The sequence below is a fragment of the Antechinus flavipes genome, chromosome 3, assembly GCF_016432865.1.
Source record: "Antechinus flavipes isolate AdamAnt ecotype Samford, QLD, Australia chromosome 3, AdamAnt_v2, whole genome shotgun sequence".
Lineage (NCBI taxonomy): Eukaryota > Metazoa > Chordata > Mammalia > Dasyuromorphia > Dasyuridae > Antechinus > Antechinus flavipes.
The window spans coordinates 173,495,875-173,517,006 of record NC_067400.1 but is presented as its reverse complement, the minus strand read 5'-3'; the positions used below and the strand labels follow the sequence as shown (position 1 = coordinate 173,517,006).

Here is a 21,132-nt window from a genome sequence, read left to right as displayed (position 1 = left end):
TGCCTTAATGTAACCTTAATTGTAAGATGGGGATAATAACATCACTCACCTCCTGTGGTTGTGATATGGATCAAATGAAATGATATTGTAAAGTGTTTAGCATTAAGGACACATAATAGGCAGTTAATAAATGCTTTTCTTTATTTCTTTCCTGGAATGCATTTTTCCCTCAAGTCCACCTCTCAGAATTCTTTTTTTTCTTTCACAATCAACTAAAAGCTAGTCCTGTGTTGATGCACCAGTACAGCACAGAAGTAACTCTGGGTTCTTGAAGGTCATGCCAATAGGGCATAAGGGGATACATATCTTTGGCAGGCAAAGGCTATGGGGCCTCTTTCAGTTATGCTTTATTCATAAAATGAAAGCACAAAATAAAATACAAACTATTGCAAATAAGTGGTTATAATATATATATCTACTTTAATATATATACTTTAAAAAGATCACAGACCCCAAGTTAAGAACCTCTGCTCTAGAGTAAAAGTTTCAAGTATGAACCCAGCAATGAGCTAAATTTCTTTTGTCTGAGGACCAGCACAGACAGGTTCAGAGAGGCTCATCACAAAGCTGATAATCTTTTTTTGGTTGTAGCAGCTCTCAAAGAAAAGAGGATTGCACCTATGTCAGTGGAGGGAGATCTTCTTGATGAAATTAAAGATTCACTAAGTATTAAAGTATCTGGTTGGTGCCCCTTTAATCCACCTAATTTTTCTCTGACTATACATTACTTGAAGGCAAATATATTTGCTTGTTTTTATCCACAGAACATAGTAGAGATTTTAAAATATTTATTTGGTTGAACTGAAATGGTAGTTTAAAAAGTACTCTTACTTGGGATAGGGCATTGGAATGGTATTTAGCTTTATGATTTTATGGTTCTTGAAGCTTAATTACAATGCATACTCTAGCAGGTAACAGTTAAAAAAGACAGACCGATGTGTACCATTAGTCTTTAATTTGTGTATGACCTTTTCTTTAGTGAAATAATGAGAAAGTTGGGAATTATGCCAACAGCTGAAATGTAGAAGAAAAGGGTTAGTCCTTAAAAATATAAAAAACAAAAAACAAAACACACAATATTTTTAGCCTACTAAAAGTCCTGAACATTAGTTCCATCTGATGTTAAGGTATCAGTTGCAGTCAGAAGGAAGATGGACTTTTCAGATGAAGGCTGGAGAGTGGTAAAAGAGTAACAATGGGTCCAAGAGTTAAAATATTATTATCTCTCAAGCTATTTCAAGGACTCAGTGCCCAAAGCCTTAGACAGGGGGTCTTTGTTGCCCATATTTCAGCAACATAGATTTGGCTTCTTAGCAAAGCACAGATGGTCAGAGGAGTGGGAGAACTGTCTTTGTATTAAGAAAGAGATTACTCTTAAATCTTCAACATAACATTGGCTATGTGAATCTTTTAACTTTATTATTCTTCTCAACAATGTTAATTTCTTAAATGTAATTTTGTGTGTTATTTTATATATATATATATGTATATGCATATACATATATATATATTCCAAGATTCAATAAGATTATAAGGTTTTGTTTTTAACAATCATCTAATTTCCTATTTCTTTTAATCCCTAATTAGTACCACATACATAGTAAGTAATAAATACTGAGAAAAAGAGAATTTTACTAGAAATTATCTAGTCTCAGCCCCTCATTTTACAGATGAGAAAACTGATGCCCAGAGAGAGAGAGCTCTCAATAGTGGCAGTCAAAAATGGGACTTAGTTCTTCATTCTCAGGATTATGCTCTTTCTACTGTATCACAAAGCACCTCATGCCTTATTCCCTAAGGGAAGTCCTAAATCATGTTTTATGACTTTTTACTTATTTATTTTTAAAATTATAACTATTGACAGAACCCATGCCAGGGTAATTTTTCACAACATTATCCCTTGCACTCACTTCTGTTCCGATGTTTCCCTTCCCTCTCTCCCCCCCCCCCAGATGGTAAGCAGTCTTATACATGTTGAATATGTCACAGTATATCCTAGATACAATATATGTGTGCAGAACCGAACAGTTCTCTTGTTGCACAGGAAGAATTGGATTCAAAAGGTATAAATAACCCGGGAAGAAAAACAAAAATTCAAACAGTTTACATTCATTTCCCAGTGTTCCTTCTCTGGGTGTAGCTGCTTCTGTCCATCATTGATCAATTAAAAGTGAGTTAGATCTTCTTTTTGTCGAAGAAATCCACTTACATCAGAATACATCCTCAAACAGTATCATTGTCGAAGTGTATAATGATCTCCTGGTTCTGCTCATTTCACTCAGCATCAGTTCATGTAAGTCTCTCCAAGTCTCTCTGTATTCATCCTGCTGGTCATTTCTTACAGAACAATAATATTCCATAACATTCATATACTACAATTTACCCAACCATTCTCCAATTGATGGGCATCCATTCATTTTCCAGCTTCTAGCCACTACAAACAGGGCTGCTACAAACATTTTGGCACATACAGGTCCCTTTCCCTTCTTTAGTATCTCTTTGGAGTATAAGCCCAGTAGAAACACTGCTGGATCAAAGGGTATGCACAGTTTGATTACTTTTGGTGCATAATTCCAGATTACTCTCCAGAATTATGACTTTTTAAAAAACACAATTGTAGGGAAAAATTAGGGATTATGTAAAATTATTCTGGAAAATAAACTAATGATAAACCAGAAGATGAGCTGGCTGAAAGGCCTATCAGTCTGTGATCTATGAAACTGCTAAGAGAGAAAACCTTTCATTCCTCTACGATGGCAGGGAATAATCTTCTCCCCTTAACCCCCAGGTAAATGAGTTATCATAGATTTTCTGGTGTATCTGTCAAGTACAAATCTATGATATTCTGAATTGTCAGAAAATTGTGCTGATTCATTTATATGTGTGTGTGTGTGTGTGTGTATACATACATATACATATATATATATATATATATATCATCATTGACCAATGACCTTGTTGGATAGGCACTTAGTTTTATTATTTCTCTTGAAGAAACAACAACATAAAGTCAACCAACATGAGTTTCCCAAGTCCTAACAGTGTTTCTCTGGTGATAAACCTGAAATAGGAAATGACAGTGAAGAAACCTGTTTTACTGGTAGTCCATAACTCAAACTGTTTTGAAAATTTGTTCAGAGGTCAGCTGTTTGGAATATAAAATGAATTTATCCATGGAAACACTGTTGTCAATGGTGATTAGGTCAACAGGCTGGCCACAAAAGTGGGTGCACCAAATACTCTAGAAACTTTTATTTATTTATTATCAGATTTGTTTTGAATTCTGGGTAGGGAGCTTCTGGTGAGAAACTTCTATGTTAGAGAGTGTTACATAGCCAGTATCAGAAAGCCTAAAATCAGTCTTTGTTTAGGCAAACTTTATGCCATTTTGTCTCTTTATAGAAACTTGCATCTATTACATTGTTTCTGTGGGGAAAATATATTTGGAGCTTCAAATGAAAAGATAGGGTATTAAGAACATTCCTTTGTATTCCTCAATGTGACTGGATAATGGGAACAAATGCCTTTCTTCTGTACAGCCACCATGGTGACCCAAGCAATGAAAGTATTTTTCTGACACACCTGTGATACAGTTTGATAAGTGTTGGCAATGACTGCCCTTCACAAGTGGCCAGAATGATGCAGGAGTGTAGTCAGAGGGCCTAGGATATCAATGACTGCTTTGCCATCATTTGATACACAGTCTTGGACAAGTCACATCTCTTTCAGCCTCAGTTTCCTCATCTAGGTATTTAAGGATTGGACTAGATTATTTCTAAAGTCTCCTTCAGCTCTGTCATTTTGTGATCTCACTCTGCACAATTTTATCTATTTCTTTAAATTCTTCATAGGGCATTTGATAAAGGAACCATACATGTACAATATGTTCTAAAACATGTCATATTTAAAAACCACAATATATTTAATGGAGATTGAATTAAATGGTCAACATATATAATAAAATTTATGGGAAATGGTGCTAAAAATTTCTAAAACTTTGCCTAAAATCACTTGGAAAATAATTATATTTCACAAACATTGTTTGGTAAGTTCCTTCTGCTATCCTTGCAGCAGGAGAAGAAACCATGTTCTTTCATGAAATTCAGTATACATAATTAAAAAGACTTGACAAGTTTTGAACATATCACTTCATTAGCATTATAGTCATAAAAGACACTATCCTGTGAAAAGCTATATTAGTGACCTTAACCATTTTTGTGTCATGGACCCTGTTAGCCTACTGACTTCTCAGAATAGTGCTTTTAAAATGTGTAAAATAAAATGCACAGTAGGAATCAATCGTATTAGAATACAGTTATCATTTTTTTAAAAAGTTCATGGCCCCAGGTTAAGAATCCCTACCAAAATGTTACTTTCAAGTACCATGGATGAAGAGCCAAGTCCCATTTTTTTCAGAGATCATTATAACTTTGATGAATATTGCCAATAGGCTTCCTCATTTCCCAGTGGACGAGTTGAACTACTAACTTATTTAACTGTTGTTGATCAGGGGTTTTGAATATAAAATTATTTCTTTCATGTAGCTAATTTCTGTTCCTTCCTCTTGCCATTTATATCCTTTTAGATCCAGAATGCTGGATTTGATAAAAATAAAAAAAAATGGCTCCCTGTTCTAATGAATCAAAGGAATACACAAGGAGTCACAGTTTGAATAACAGAACAAAATAAAAGAACAAAATTTCCTAAACAATTAGATAGTGGGAAAGGGTCTTCTGAGACAGAAAATGTAGTAGAATCCCTCCCTCCTTGCCAGCATACTCAGATACATCCAGGATGTGGCAGTCAAAAATGTGCTGTGAGGAAATTGACAGTGTTAGAGAGATAGATATGAAATCAAAAGAGTTTCCATCAACCCTGAGTCTGTAGGTTGAATAATGAGAGAATGCACCAAAGACTGCTTGTCTGATAGTTAACTAGATGATGGTACTTATTAAGCTTTTCTCCCTATAAACTATTTATGAAATAATAAAGAACTAATTCTCATTTAGATCTGAAAATAACTACTTATCTATCAAACTCATATATGCTCAATCATAAGATTAAAATTGTGCCTACCTTTCTCCTGTGGTCTCTGTAGGCTCTCTCCCATGATTTCTGGCAGATTATATTGTCAAAGTAATTAAACAGAGGGCAACAGGGTCGATGCATTTTAAACCGTTTGATGGGTCCCTTCCCCTCTTCAGACAGAGGTGTCACTTTAACACAAAATTTCATGCAAAGCCCTGGAGACCGTAATTGTGTTTGCAGATCATCACATGGTAGTTGTCATGCCATCCAAGCTAAAGAAAGAAAAAGAATAGTTGGTATAGTTTTTCAAACAATATGGCAAAGAAGACATGAATTCCAATATTTCAAGGGGATAGTTTCTCAATAGTATTTGAATAGAACAGAAATTCCATTTTGATGACCACTTTTCCCATTTGTCCATTGGCTAAAGGAAGAAAATACACCAGATTAATAATGTTAAAATTTTCCTTTTCCCTCTCCCCTCCCTTCCCTTTTCCTTTTTTCCCTCCTCGCCCCTCCTCTCCTCTCTTCTTTTCTCCTCTCCTTTTTTCTCCTTTTCTTTTTTTCCTTAGTAAATGACCAAGATTTGGAAACAAATAACAAAAAACAAACAGAGACACTATAAGAATCTATAGGACACACTACCTGTGTACAGTTTTTTGCCTCTGGAAAATGATTACAAGTCAAATATTTTGGTCTCATTCACACAAACTTTGCCTCAAATATAGCTTTGATTTTTCATGTGATCAGACATTTGGATGGGAATGAGATCATTCTATCGAGTTTTTTTTGGTCAACTGTATGCCATTCCAGAGACTCAGATATATAAAAAAGTGTTCAATTGTTCTCTCTGAAGTTCAAAATGAGATGGAAACACATGAATTAATGTAGAACATGACCAAAAAAGGGGTGACGATTGTGTAAAATTATAAAAAATAAGTTGTGATTGCGAGCTTTTCCTCACTTATACAACTGAAATCATAAAAATTTTGAATTAGAAAAGATGCTAGAGATTATGTAGCCTAACTCCCCACTCTCTCATTTCTTTGTTTTAAAAATGGAAAGGAAAATTTCTTAAAATGGTAGTTATAGGGGCAGCTAGTTGTTACAGTAGATAGAGCACCAGCCCTGAAGTCCAGGAGGACCCGAGTTCAAATTTAGCCTCACCACAACACTTTCTGGCTGTGTGAGCCTGGGCGACTCAATCCCAATTGCCTCAGAAAAAAAAAAAAAAGGTTATATATTTCACTCCCACAAAGGACAGATTATTAAGTTAATGATATTGTGCAGTGTTGCATTGCATAGTTCCATGCACATTTTCTGGATGACTCAAATTTTTAGATAATGTTTATTTGAACTACGAAGATAATAAAGACTAATATTCATTTTGGACCTATCTTTCCAGCTAATTTGCATATGTGAACCAAGTTTTAGACAAATACATCTTATATTCATTCCAGCTTAGAGATAAAATTTGTGTTTCCCTGATACTTTTTTTTTTTTTTTTTTGCAGAGGCAATTATATGGGGAATTTTTGTTATTATTGATCAGACATTTTTCAGTCATGTCTGACTCATTTTAGGGTTTTCTTAGCAAAAATACTGGAGTGGTTTGCCATTTCCTTTTCCAGCTCATTTTACAGATAATGAAATTGAGGCAAACATGATGAAATGACTAGTCCAGGATCACACAACTAGTAAGTGTCTCAGGACAGTTTTGAACTTATGAAGATGCATCTTCCTATTCTACACTGAATACTTCAACTTTGGGAAGCTGTCCACTCTAGTTGACGACTACTTACATGTGGCCAAACAGGAGATGGAAAATTTAAACATCAACATCTTTAATGTCAGTGAATTTAAGTAGACAGGAATGAGAAAATTTAATTTAGGTGATCACAATATATACTACTGTGGGCAAGAATCCCTTATAAGAAATGGCATAGTCCTCATATTCAATAAAAGAATGAAAAATGCTATACTAGTGTATAATATTAAAAATAACAGAATGATACCTGTTCGAATCTAAGATTAACTATTCCGTATCACAGTAATACAAATCTATGCTCCAACCACAAATGCTTAAAAGAACAAAGTTGCTTGGTTCTAAAGTCTACAACAATTTCTAGAAATTACATCCTCTCGCCCCTCCAAAAAGACATCACATTCATCACATACTGATCATATCAAACACTTTTTTAAACCTAAAAGGCAACTACATATGGAAATCACCAGATGGTTAATACTGAAATCAGACTGATTTCTCTGAAGATGAAGAAACTCTATACAGTCAGTTAAAACAAGACCTAATAGCTGACTGTAGTTCAGATCACAAGCTTCTTAAGGAAAGTTTTAGACTTAAATTGAAAAAAGTAAGGAAAACCATTAGAGCATATAGATATGACCTAAATAACATTCCTTATGAATATAAAGTGGAAGTGATGAATAGGTTTAAGAAATTAGATCTGGCAAATAGAATACTCAAAGAACTATGTACAGGAGGCTATCACAAAAACATTCCAGAAAAGAAAGAAGAGCAAGAAAATGAAATAACTGTCTGATGAGGCTTTACAAATAGCTAAGGAAAGAAGGAAAGGCAAAGAGAAAGGAGAAAGGGAAAGACTTAACCCATATGAGTGCAGAATTCTAGAAGGACAGATAAGATTTTCTTAAAGAAGCAATGCAAAGTCATAGAAGAAACCAAGAGAATGGGAAAATATAAGAAATCTCTTCAACAAAATTAGAGCTATCAAAGGAACTCTTCATGCAAAAATTGGCATTATAAAAGACAAAATGGTAGGAATTGAACAGAAGTAGAAGACATTAAGAAGAGGTGGCAAGGATATATTTAAATTATACAAAAAAGATCTCAACATAACCAATAATCATGATGGTGTAAAGGAGGTGTAAATCCTCCTTTCCTTGAGAAAGGAGTATAACAAGGCTATATATTGTCATTTTACTCATTTAATTAATATGCAGAGTACATCATGTAATTTCCCAAGTTGGAGAAATGAAAAACTGAGATTAAGGTTTTTGGGAGAAATATCAACAATCTCATATATGCATATACTATTATTCTGGTGGCCAAAAGTGAAGAAATAAGGATCCTTTAAAAGTTGGCTATCAAAGTATGCATATCCTTTGATCCAGCAGTGGCTTTACTGGGCTTGTATCCCAAAGAGATCATAAAGAAGGGGAAAGGAACCACATGTGCAAAAATGTTTGTGGCAGCCCTCTTTGTAGTGGCAAGAAACTGGAAACTGAGTGGATCAGTTGGAGATCAGATCAATTGGAGAATGGCTGAATAAGTTATGGTATATGAATGTTATGGAATACCATTGTTTTATAAGAAATGATGAGGAGGAGGATTTCAGAGAGGCCTGGAGAGACTACGTGAACTGATGCTAAGTGAAATGAGCAGAACCAGGAGATCATCATACATGGCAACAACAAGATTATACAATGATCAATTCTGATAGAAGTGACTTTCCAATAATGAGATGCCAATTCCAATTATCTTGTGATGAAGAGAGCCATCTACACCTAGAGAGAGAACTGTAGGAACTGAATGTGGATCACAACATAATATTCTTTTTATTGCTGTTCGCTTGTATTTTGTTTTCTTACTCATTTTCTTTTCTTTTTGATCTGATTTTTCTCATGCAGCAAGAGAATTGTATAAATAAATTGTATAAATATGTTTATACATATTGGATTTAACATATATTTTAACATGTATAACATACATTGGATTGCTTAACCATATAGGGGAGGGGGTAGGAGGAAGAAGGGGAAAATCTAAAATACAAGGTTATGCAAGAGTCAATGCTGAAAAATTATCCATGCATATATTTTAAAAATAAAAAGCTTTTTAAAAAAGAGTTCAAAGAAGGAGTCATACCAAATTCCTTTTACTACACAAAATACGCAGATACATAAACCAGAGAGAGCCAAAATTAAAAGAAAATTATAGACCCATTTCCCAAATAAATGTTGCTGCAAAATACTAGTTAAAAGATTACAGCAATATATCACAAGGATCACTCATTATGATCAGATGGAATTTATACCAGGAATGCAGGGTGGGTTCAATATTAGGAATCAGCATTATTGACCATATCAATAATAAAACCAACAGAAATCATATGATTATCTCAATAGATGCATAAAAAGCTTTTGACAAAATATAGCACCTATATCTATTAAAAACAATAGAGAGCAAAAGAATAAAAGGAGCTGACCTTAAAATAATAACTAATATTTATCTATAATATCAACAAGCATCAGTAATAGAGATCAGATAGAAGCCTTCTCAATACAATCAGGGATAAAGCAAAGATGTCCATTATCACCTTTATTATTTAATATTGTATTAGAAATGTTATGGCAACAAGAAAAGAAAAAAAATGAAAGGAATTAGTATAGGTAATGAAGAAACAAAATTATCACTCTGCAGATGATATGATGGCATACTTAGAAAACCCTAGAGAAACAACTAAAAAACTACTTGAAATTATTAACAACTTTAGCAAAGTTGCAGGATACAATATAAACCCATATAAATCATCAGCATATCTATTTATTACCAACAAAGTCTAGCAGCAAAAAATAAAAAGAAAAACTCTATTTAAAAATAATGATAGACACTATAAAATAGTTGGGAGTCTACTTGCCAAGACAAACCCAGGAACTATTTGAACAGTTACAACAAAGCACTTTTCACACAAAGTGAGATATAAGCAATTGGAAAAATGTTAATTTTTCATTGATAGGTAAGCCAATATAATAATATGAATCTACCTACATTAATCTATTTATTCAGTGTCATACAAATCAGACTATCAAAAACTCATTTTATAGAGTTGGGAAAAATAATAACAAAATTAATCTAGAAGAACAAAAGCTCAAAGGCAGTCTAACTATACTGCATCTCAAATTGTATTATAAATTGGTGATTATCAAAACCATTTGGTACTGATTAAGAAATAGAAAGGTAGATAGAAAAGATTAGATACAAATTACATTATAGTAAATGAACATAGTAATTTAGTATATGATAAAATCAAAGATTCAAGCTTTTGGAACAAAAACTTATTATTGACAAAAACTTCTAGCAAAACTAGAAAACAGCACAGCAAAAACTAAGTATGGACCAACATCTCACACCACATACCAAGATCAAAATGAATATATAATTTATACATAAAGGGTGATACCATAAGCAAATTAAGAAATTATAGAATAGTTTATCAATCTGATTCATGTATAATGGAAGAATGGGGCACCAAACAAGATATAGAGAGCATTACAAAATGTAATTATATAAAATTAAAAGGATTTGCATAAACAAAACCAATGCAACCAAAATTATAAGGAAAGCAGAAAATTTGAGGGAAATTCTGTAACAAGTTTTTCTGAGAATGGCCTCATTTTTCAAACATATAGTCAAATTTATAAAAAATATAAATCATTCTCCAATTTATAAATGTTCAAAGGATATGAACAAGCAGTTTTTAGACAAAGAAATCAAAGTTATCTATAATCACATGAAAAAATGCTGAGACGAGGCCTAACAGCTCCTGCAGGTCTGCAAAGCTTGCAGGAATCAAAGAGAGTCTCCTTATGAAGCCCCTTCTGGAACATCTTATCCTGTGTGGTATATAGGTCTTACAATACAAGGGAAATGGGCTGAGGCTAATGTACATTTTGAAGACTTTCAGTAACATCTGAAATAGTAGGCATTTCAGTGAAGACACAAGCCAGAGAGAAGTGTGTTCCTGAGCTTCAGAAGCCAGCAATCGGAACAATGGGAAGAGGAATAATGGACAAGTTTGGCAAATAATTTCAGTTACAGAGGGAGATATTGGGACTCCAACCATCTCAGACCTAACAGTGTTTGTTGCTATTTTAATGTGGAGCTGATGTTAACATAAACCACCATTCTTTTTTTTTTTTTTTTTGCAATTTAACTTTTTATTGGAACAGAGAAAATGTATTGAAGTGGCTGATTAAATTTTCCAGTCAAATAAGTTATTTTAAAAAAAGCTTTCTTTGAATATTGTTTGCATGTATGATTTCTACTGCTAATAAAACAATCTTTATAAGTTTTAAGATTTAATTGTCTTCTATGCCATTAAAATATAGGAAAAATTATCCAAGGTTTGTAGAATCACACTTGTGATTCCTTGGAGCTGGGGACACTAAAGTTGATAGATACTTTTTTTTTAATATTTTATTTTATTTTATAATAACTTTATATTGACAGAATCCATGCCAGGGTAATTTTTTTTTTTACAACATTATCCCTTGCACTCGTTTCTGTTCCGATTTTTCCCCTCCCTCCCTTCACCCCCTCCCCTAGATGGCAAGCAGTCCTATATATGTTAGATATGTTGCAGTATATCCTAGATACAATATATGTTTGCAGAACCGAACAGTTCTCTTGTTGCACAGGGAGAATTGGATTCAGAAGGTAAAAATAACCCTGGAAGAAAAACAAAAATGCAAATAGTTCACATTCATTTCCCAGTGTTGTTTCTTTGGATGTAGCTGCTTCTGTCCATCATTTATCAGTGAAACTCAATTAGGTCTCTTTGTCAAAGAAATCCACTTCCATCAGAATACATCCTCATACAATATCCTTGTTGAAGTGTATAATGATCTCCTGGTTCTGCTCATTTCACTTAGCATCAGTTCATGTAAGTCTCTCCAAGCCTCTCTGTATTCATCCTGCTGGTCATTTCTTACAGAACAATAATATTCCATAACATTCATATACCACAATTTACCCAGCCATTCTCCAATTGATGGGCATCCATTCAATTTTCAGATAAACAACCATTCTCCTCCCCCCCCAAAAAAAATCCAAGCAAGCAGTTTGTATTTTTGATAACATATCTTTCCCTTTAAACCTCCCCATCTCATCAAAAAAAAAATCTCATATACACACAATCCACCTCAAATAATTTACACAGTTGGTTTTTTAAAAATTGGAGAAAATTATTTATCTTATATATTTAGTAATTTAAACTACAAGGTCAAAAATCATCTGAAAAATGTTATCATTTTAATATATTATGCATTATATAAATGCACAATGATAATGTTCTATTTGTATCTTTTTTCTTCACATTATCAAAAATTATCCCTTTCTCTCCATTCATTCAGCACCAGCCTAGCACAAGTTCTTATCTCTTCTTGCCTGTTCTGTTACAATACTCTCCTAATTTGTCTTGCCTTAAGCCCCTTCTCACTCTGATCCACCCTGCATTCAAATGCCAAAGTGATTTTCCTCAAAAGCAATTCTGCTCACGTCAAATACATCTTTTCTTCCTCCCTCCCGCAATCAATCCCAGTTACCCCTTCTTTCCTCTGTTATCAAATATAAAATCCTTTGCCATTTAAAGCCTTTCACAAACTAGTCTTTTCCTTTATTTCTATGTATTTGATAATCTAGTCTATTTGCTGTTTCTTATACACGACACTCTAAATCCCAACTCTACATTGCTCCTGGCTGTCTTCCATGACTAGAAATGTTTTTCATCCCCATCCCTATCTCCTGGCTTCCTTTAAGACTCACTTCAAATCCCATCTTCCACAGAAGGCCTTTCTTGGTACTGTAACCTTCACTCCCATGGCCTTCCCACTAAGATTACCTTCCATTTACATTATATATTTATATGTACATAGCTACTTTCATATTTTTTCCTACCCTTGTGTTACATTTTGAGTTTCCTGCTCTCAGGGATGGATTTTCTTTGATTCCCTGGCTAGGTCTAGTGGTTCAGCTATCAGATAAAAGACACTGCTTGCAGTGTCAGGGAAAAACTTACTAAATAAGTCATTGTACCTTAAAGATAGACACAGTGGCAAATGACCATTAAGATTTAATGATCAGCAAATGGCATCAGAAAATAGCTTGATCCCTGTGAGACCAGGAAAGATTTTTGGCCCTTTATGGAAAGCAGAGGTGTGATACTCAATAAAAAGAAAATCAGAAAACTGCCGATGCCACCAGTGGACAGTAGCTGCTCTGCAATGTCAAGGATGAATTACTCGAATCACATGTGTCTAGGCCACAAGTGTCCCTAAAAGTGTGCCCTGTATTTGTTTATAATAGGTATTAGTTCCTTGTGGGTTCCCTTTCATGCATATTCCCTGGTCAAATGTATTTCCTACATGTATGTTTATTGATCACGTAATGTGTTTTAAAGTAGGTCATTATTTTTCCCTCTAAAGCCTATTTCTCTAATTCCCCTATTTTTGTTGAGAACTCTATCCTTCCAATCACTCTAGCTCATAATCTCAAGAGCCACCTTCAGCTCTTCCCTCTTTTTTATCCCCCATATCTTTTTTATCAGTCTCTCTGAGTCTTATCAATTTTTACCTTTACAATATTTTTTCCTATCTGTTGCCTTCTTTTAACTCACATGGCCATAAACCAAAATCAGCCCTTGTTTGACACTCATTTGGACTACTACAACAATCTTTTTGCTTCTAGTCTTTCCCCTCTCCAATTTGTACACAGCTGTCAAATTGATACTCCAAAAGCACACACTTCTGTGTTACTCTCTCATTCAACAAAATTTAATGGCTTCCTATTGTTTCTAGGTAACTAAATTCCTCTGCTTCTCATTTAAATCCTCACAACCTCTACTTTGCCTTTCTAAACTTATTTTACATTACTTCTCCTCATATTCTCCTCATATTGAGTTCCTGCTCAAATAATGCATTTGCTTTCTTCCATGACATTCCATTTTGTATCTCCTTTCAAGATGCCTCCCTTCTCAGTTGTGGCTCTTGGGCTCGCCTTTCAAGGCTCAGTTTAATTGTCAACTCATGGACAAGGCCTTTTGGGCTCTTTTAGCTGTAATTAATCTTTCCTCCAAAATTACTTTGAGTATATTTGATATTTATCTGTGTACATGATCTATTCCCCAGATTATAAATTCATTGAGGCTAGGGCTAGTTGTATTTTTCTCTTCAAATCCCCAAGGCTTAGCACAGTGTCTTGCACATATTAGATGCTTAATAAATGTTTGCTGAATTAATGTGTGTTTTTTTTAGTGGTGATTTTCCCCTCTAGTTAGGTTGTAATCAATTCATTATGCTCTATTCAAGCACATGGAAGAATCTTTTCTTTTTATTTTCTATTTTTTATTAAAAATTTTAAAAAACTAATATGGCATTTGATTGTCTAGTAAAAGCTCAATAGGGGCTCATAAATTAGGACTTTGAGTAGATGCTAATCCACATAATTTCTTGATGCTGAAGTAGCTTTTTAAGGTCTCACAAATGACTGATTATCACAGGTGTTAGAGGCAAATTTGATCATAAGTACTTTTGATCTTCCATTCTATGCCCTCTTTCCCTTTCTAGAGTACCCTTAGGTATTCAGTGACCTTTTCATTTTATGCCTTTACCCCCATCAAAATAAGCTATCTGGAAAAGATCTGAAATTCATTCATTATGAAATGAATATGAAGCTCATTCATGTTGAAATACAAATAATTGGCATTTTAAAATATTATCCCCTTCCAAGGATAAATCAATTTTTAATAGATCAGGAATTTTGAGGTAAAAGAATAAAATTCTAAATGCTGAATTTTATATAGTAGTTTGAAAGCAAAGGGGTTTTTATTTATTTTTTTTAGGAAGAAGGGAATTAAAAAAAATAATGGAACATTTCTGTCATTCCTGAAATTCCATATTAAACCATAATACCTGAATACTCAATTTATATATAAGATAGTTTTGATTTTGTGATACTAGAAAGATCCTAAACAGTTTGTTTAATCTCAGCTGACTCCTGAGAAAATGAGGAACAGTATTATCCACTATTGTTAGGCAGACTTTCAAAGAAGATGAAGTTTGTCTTGAGCCCCCCCTTTTTTAATGACTTTTTTATTATAACTTTTTATTGACAGAGCCCATGCCTGGGTAATTTTTTTACAACATTATCCCTTGCACTCACTTCTGTTCCGACTTCTTCCCTGCTCCCTCCACCCGCTCCCCCAGATGGCAAGCACTCCTATACAAGTTAAATATGTCGCAGTGTATCCTAGATACAATATATGTGTGCAGAACCGAACAGTTCTCTTGTTGCACAGGGAGAATTGGATTCAGAAGGTCAAAATAACCTGGGAAGAAAAACAAAAATGCAAACAGTTTACATTCATTTCCCAGTGTTCTTTCTTTGGGTGTAGTTGCTTCTGTCCATCCTTGATCAATTGAAACTGAGTTAGATCTCTTTGTTGAAGAGATCCACTTCCATCAGAATACAGTCTTGAGTCCTTTTAACTTTTGATCTGTTTATCTTTTTTTTTTTTCATTCATCCCTTCCCCACCTTCTTTCAGAAATCTCAGGAGCTGCTTGAGAAGTAAAAATTTACACCTTTGTCCCTTTCCTCCTCTCCTTTTTTTTTTCTTTTTCCTCCTTTGTTTCTTTCTCTTCTTCTTTCTCTTCTCCTCTTATTTTCCTTCTTTTCTCCTTGAAGGTTTTTATTTAGCTATGGAATTTCTGGGACAATTATAGCCACTTCATCTGCATAATTCCAGATTTTTCCAGAAGGATTGAATCAAATCATATATTTACCAACAATGCCTAGGTGTGTCTCTTTTTCTATAATCCCTCTAACATCGACTATTTTCATTGTTTGGTATACTTGCCAATTTATTGGTGTGGAGTGAAGCTGCAAGGTAATTTCTCTTATTATTAGTGAACTGAAGTTTTCTTCCGTGTGGTTATTAGTGGTTTGCACTAGAAATTTTCCCAATAAAATACAGGTGCAAAATAAGAATTATTCCTTTCATTGCCATTATTTGTTATAGATTTAGGAATGTTAGCAATAGCAATGAGACAAAAGAAAGAAGTTAAACATTTAATGTTAGGGAAAGAGGAGACAAAATTACCCTTATTTGCTGTTGACCTGATGATTGACTTTTAAAATCCTAGTGATTTTTTTTTTTTTGGCGGGGAGGGAATAGCCTTTCTTTGTATTCTCAGCTCTTAGCACAGTTTATACACTGGAGCAAGTTTATTGTTCAATGGTATATATCAAAGGTGAAGGACTGTTTTTCCTTCAGATTAATTAATGCTTGTGTCTGGACAAGTGGCAAAGATGGAAAAGATGGCAAAGGGGAAAGTGGACCCTCCAAGATAGTCTAAGCATAGCTAGAGGATCACTGTGATTGATTTGAGCATGCTTTCTCAAGCTGAGTGGGACAGTACTGAGGCTCTGTTTTATACAGAGATAACAGATGTCCCCAACAAGCCAAGAAAGATCTAGGCCTGGAGAGAGAAAATAAAGAAATGGACAGCCCTGGTATTGGCATGAACATTTAAAAGTTAAAGAATAAATGATTAAGTAAAGGAAATGAGCCATATTTTGACTTTGCCTCCTTAATCATGAGACCTTGGACAAATCACGCAATTTCTCTGAGTCTAAAATGCCTCATCCATAAAATGGTGGGACTGGGTACTCAAAAGACCTGAAGAGAAGAGAGAAGTACTTGTAGTTAGGATGGATCTCTCCTAAAGACCTTTACAATTCTAAATTTATTGTTTTTATGCTAAACTGTGCAGAACCAAGTCCAGATAGCTCTCTGAAGTACTTTACAATTGATTTATAATAGTTAATCTCTTAACCCAGTCATTCTGGGTTAAGATTCTGCATCTTTGAGTTAATTTCATAACCAGTCAATTAAAACTGCTCTCTCCAAAGTCACTAGTTATTTCTTAATTGCCAAATCTAATTCTCATCTTTCTTGATCTCTCTGTAACACTATAGTATTTGACACTGTTAACTACCTTTTTTTCTGTATAGTGGTTCTTCTCTGGGTTTTTGTAACACTATCTTGGTTCTCCTCCTTTTTTGACTACTCCTAAAATTCTTCTGTAGGATCATCATCCATGTCTTCCTAACCATGGGACCTCTTGACTTCACCTTTTCTCCATCTAGACATTTTCTTGGTGAGCTCATTAGCTCTCACAAGTCCAACTATAATCAATCTGCTCAGCTGCTTTGACCACTTACATTTTGTAAATTATGTAGATGACTTCCATGTTTTTTATATCTTAGCTTCAGTCTTGAGTTATAGGCCCAAATCACAAGCTACTTATTAGACATTCAAATTGCAGATACTACAGGCATCCCTCGTTCAGCATGTCTAAAACAGAACTCATCTTTCACTCTCAACCCCACTTTTCTTTTAACTTTTTCTGTCACTGAGGAGTGACCACCATGCTTCCAACAAAATTTACAACTTTGACGTTATTCTTTGCTCCTAACTGCACATATCTAATCAGTTGCTACATCTGGCCCTTTTTGCCTCCACAATGATATGCTCCCTTTTTTCCAATCACACTTCCACCGCTGTAGTTCAGGCTCTCATTAATTCTTCTTTAGACTATTTGGTTTAACTGCCTCAAGTCTCTCCTCATATAGCCACCAAAGTGATTCTCTTAATCTCTGAATGGGTGCAGCATCAATCAAACTGAGACCAGTTAAAGACCTTAGCTTAAAAAGGCCAAGAACTCTCACTTCATCCAGAACCAACTCTTGTCTTCCACTTCATCCAGAACCAATTGTCTTGATTTATATTTGGCCACTGGACCCACATGACTAGAGAAGAAAGTGAGCCAGGTGTCCTTGCACAACTTGTCATGTCATAACATCACCTCCCTGATGTCATGGTCCTCTGAGAATGAAGGACAAACAAATCTATGTTCAAGTCTGCCAATGTCAACCCTTTATACAATAATCTTCAGTGGTTCCCTTTTAACCTCTAGGATCAAATAAATGTAAGTCCCTCTGTTGAGCATTTAAAACTCTTTTCAACTAGACCCTTCTTCCATTTCTAGTCTTTTCCATATTCTCTAAGGTCAGTCAAATAGGTCTTCTTGACATTCTTCATTTCTTTTCTGTGTGCCTTTGTAATGGCTATCTAAAATGATCTTATTTACTTATGTCTCCTGGATTTTTTTTGAAGACATTTCAAATACTATTTACAGCATGAGATCTTTCTCCATTCTCAGCTATTAATGACTTTCCTCCAAGAATTTTCTTGTATTGAACTTGTATATATGCTATATATACATGTTATCCCTCCACTGAAGTGTAAGCTCCTAGGTACTATTTTGCTTTTGTCTTTAGTATTGCCACAATGCCTGACATGTGGCAGGAGTTTAATAAATTTGGCTATTTTTCATTGAATGATTTAACCACTTTTAAATCATCCTTATTTACTCATCAACTCCCATCTTTTCCACAAGAATAGAACGAGGTATTTTATCCACTGGTTTCCTAAAATCTAGGTAAAATACCAAACTGGAGTCAGAAGGCATTAGTCCAAATCCTACCCTTGCCACTTCCTGGGTATTTGATCAAGTCATCAATCTTTTTTGAGGCTTGGTTTCCAGACCTTTAAAATGGGATTAATAATGCAAGTAGTACTTACCATACAGGGTTTTCATGAGGCTCAAATCAGATAATGCAATCCTTAAAGTGCTTCTATGAATGCCAGTTGTCATTTAAAAAAAAAAAATAAAAAACAGTCCAGGTAAGCCATAAAAGACAAGCAGCAATTTTAATCACTGCTGTCATAAAGAGCTGTCCTCTGTCAGGAAGATCTTTATTCAAATTCGGTCTTTGACCCTAATTGTCTGTGTGATTCTAGAAAGGTCACTTAACTTTTCAATGTCCCCAGTCAACTCTCTATGACCATAATACAGGGCAATTGACGATTGGCATCAGCAAAAGGAAATTCTCAGGAAAAACACAGCTCTGAACTAACAACCAAACAAACCAACCGATCCGCAAAACTCTAAATTATATTTTATTAAGGCCCCAGAACCTAGCACAGGTCCTTTGCCCCTTCCCCCTCCTCCTTTTTCCACCGCCCCCTTTCTATCCCTCCCACCCGTCGCCTCCCAGCGGTCTCTCCACCGGCCCCACCCCCAGAGGCCCGTCACCATGACTCCCTCCCGCCTGGGCTTCCCACGTTACTCTCCCCCTCCCCCCCACCCGGCGGGGGCTCAGATTAGACTCTCTGAGGGCCCAGCCGCGGCTTCTTCCGCCCCAACGGTGCAGTTGGACGGTTCTCTTCGAAGTCCATCTTTAGGAGAGGGTTAATTAGGACTTTCCAAGGCTGGACTTGGGGTCATAAATAGAGCCCCTTTTTGTCAGCCAACTCTCTTTAAAAAAAAACAAAAACAAACAAGAGTCGGGAATATGAGTTTTCTTTCTTTTAGAGGTGAGGGTGACGGGATGAGGAAATGGGAAGTGATGTGATAATTCCCTTAACACCTTTATTTTGGTTCTTTAGTCTCCTGGATGGATCAAGTTGTCGCTATCTTTTTTGATCTAACTCTTACCTGGACTCTGTTTTTCCACCTCTGCATTCTGCGAAGACCACGCTTATCAAAATCTCAGAAGGCTTGTTCGCTGCCATAGGAGGACGCTGATTTAACCTAATACTAGCCAAATATTTTCCTACCCCCCCACCCCCCTCCCCTTGACTTCAACCCCTTATCCCGCCCCCCTCCCGCTACCCTTCCCACCCGAGTTCTGAGACTGTACAATCCGGTACCCAGCATCCTCTCGGATCCAGCCTTTCAGGATTCTATTCTCGATTGCCTGGACCCTCTGCTTGCGGCTCATAAAGCATCTCCTTACGGACTAAGCCACTTGCCCTAGTAAGGGGTTCTTCCTTGAACTTGTATTCCCTGACTCTGGGGGAAGTCACCTACTCTTAGGGATTTAGTTATAATACCTGGAGGATTTATACATCTACCTATCTGAGAACCTAGCTAGTCCCCATCTAGCCTAGGGAGTTCCTAAAATCTGGTGCTATGATTATTAATAATCCTTTGCCTAATATATCATAAACATTAATGTTGATAATTGTTTATGATATGAATTACCTACTTATATGTATTATTGTTAAAGCAGATACCAAGTATAATGGTGTCCCCATGAGAATCACTATACTTTTTTTTCACTTGTTCAGATGAAATCTTTTTTTTTTTATGATAGTAATGGAAGAAAGGAGCTACATGACCTGTGGATTATTTTCCTTTTCTCAGATGTTTTGTGACTCCCCCCTCCCAAATGTTTGAGAATCATTAGTCTCTCTTGTAGTGTGTATATGTGGAGAGGAGGCAGTGATGAACTAGAAAAATTCTTTGATAATCAGAAAATTGAGCTTTTGGTCCTGGTTCAGCTATTAATTTACTGTCTGAAACCTTGGTACAATGTCATTTTTACGCCACCGGGCCTTATTTCCCTCATATGTAAAATTAGAAGGTTGGATTAAATGATCTCCAATGAATCTTTCAATCATATAAGATTATAGATTGGGGAATGACTGAACAAATGATGGTGTGTGAATATAATGGAATACAATTGTTTCAGAGAAACCTAGGAAGACATATAATTAATACAAAGTAAAGTATGAAGAACCAGGGAAACAATTTATACTGTAACAGTGATATTGTAAAAATAAATAGTTTTGAAAGATTTAAGAACTTATTTCAGAGGACTCATGCTGCAGAGTGCTACTCATCTCCAGAGACTTGATGTACTTAATATGAAGAAAGAAACATTTGTAACATTATTAATATGGGACTTTGTTTTGCTTGATTGCACAAGGATTTCAAGGATTTTCTTTTCCTTTTTTTTTCAGGAAAAAAATGGGGAGAACTTTTGTGGGGAAGAGGAAAGTGGGGAGAGAATATAGATGCTTGACAATGTAGTGATTTAAGACAATTCCAGTAGACTTGGGATGTATAATACCCACATCCAGAGAGAACTATGGAGACTAAATATGGATCAAAGCATAGTATTTTCACTTTTTTTTCTTTCTCATGTTTTTTCCCTGTTAAGCTGATTTTTCTTGTACAATATGGCAAATACCGAAATACGTTTAAAAGAATTGCACATATTTAACTTATATCCAGTTACTTGCTGTTTTGGGGAGGGGCAAGTCAAGAGAGGGAGGGAGAAAAATTTGGAACACAGTCTTATACAAATGAATGTTGAAAAGTGACATCTACACCTGGAGAGAGAACTGATGGAGACTGAATATGGATCAAAGCATAATA

General features: G+C 35.2%; 1 protein-coding gene across 1 annotated transcript in view; it reads right to left on the bottom strand.

The window, feature by feature from the left end:
- CFAP97D2 (CFAP97 domain containing 2) overlaps window positions 1-19,529 on the bottom strand; it is a 42,541-nt gene extending 23,012 nt beyond the window's left edge. The window contains exons 1-2 of the mRNA XM_051984260.1: window positions 19,405-19,529; window positions 5,077-5,300 (exon numbers count right to left, since the gene is read on the bottom strand). Coding sequence (XP_051840220.1) covers window positions 5,077-5,235 — 159 coding nt within the window. The 5' untranslated portion in view covers window positions 5,236-5,300; window positions 19,405-19,529. The remainder of the gene's footprint in view (window positions 1-5,076; window positions 5,301-19,404) is intronic.
- Window positions 19,530-21,132: the final 1,603 nt, after the last annotated feature.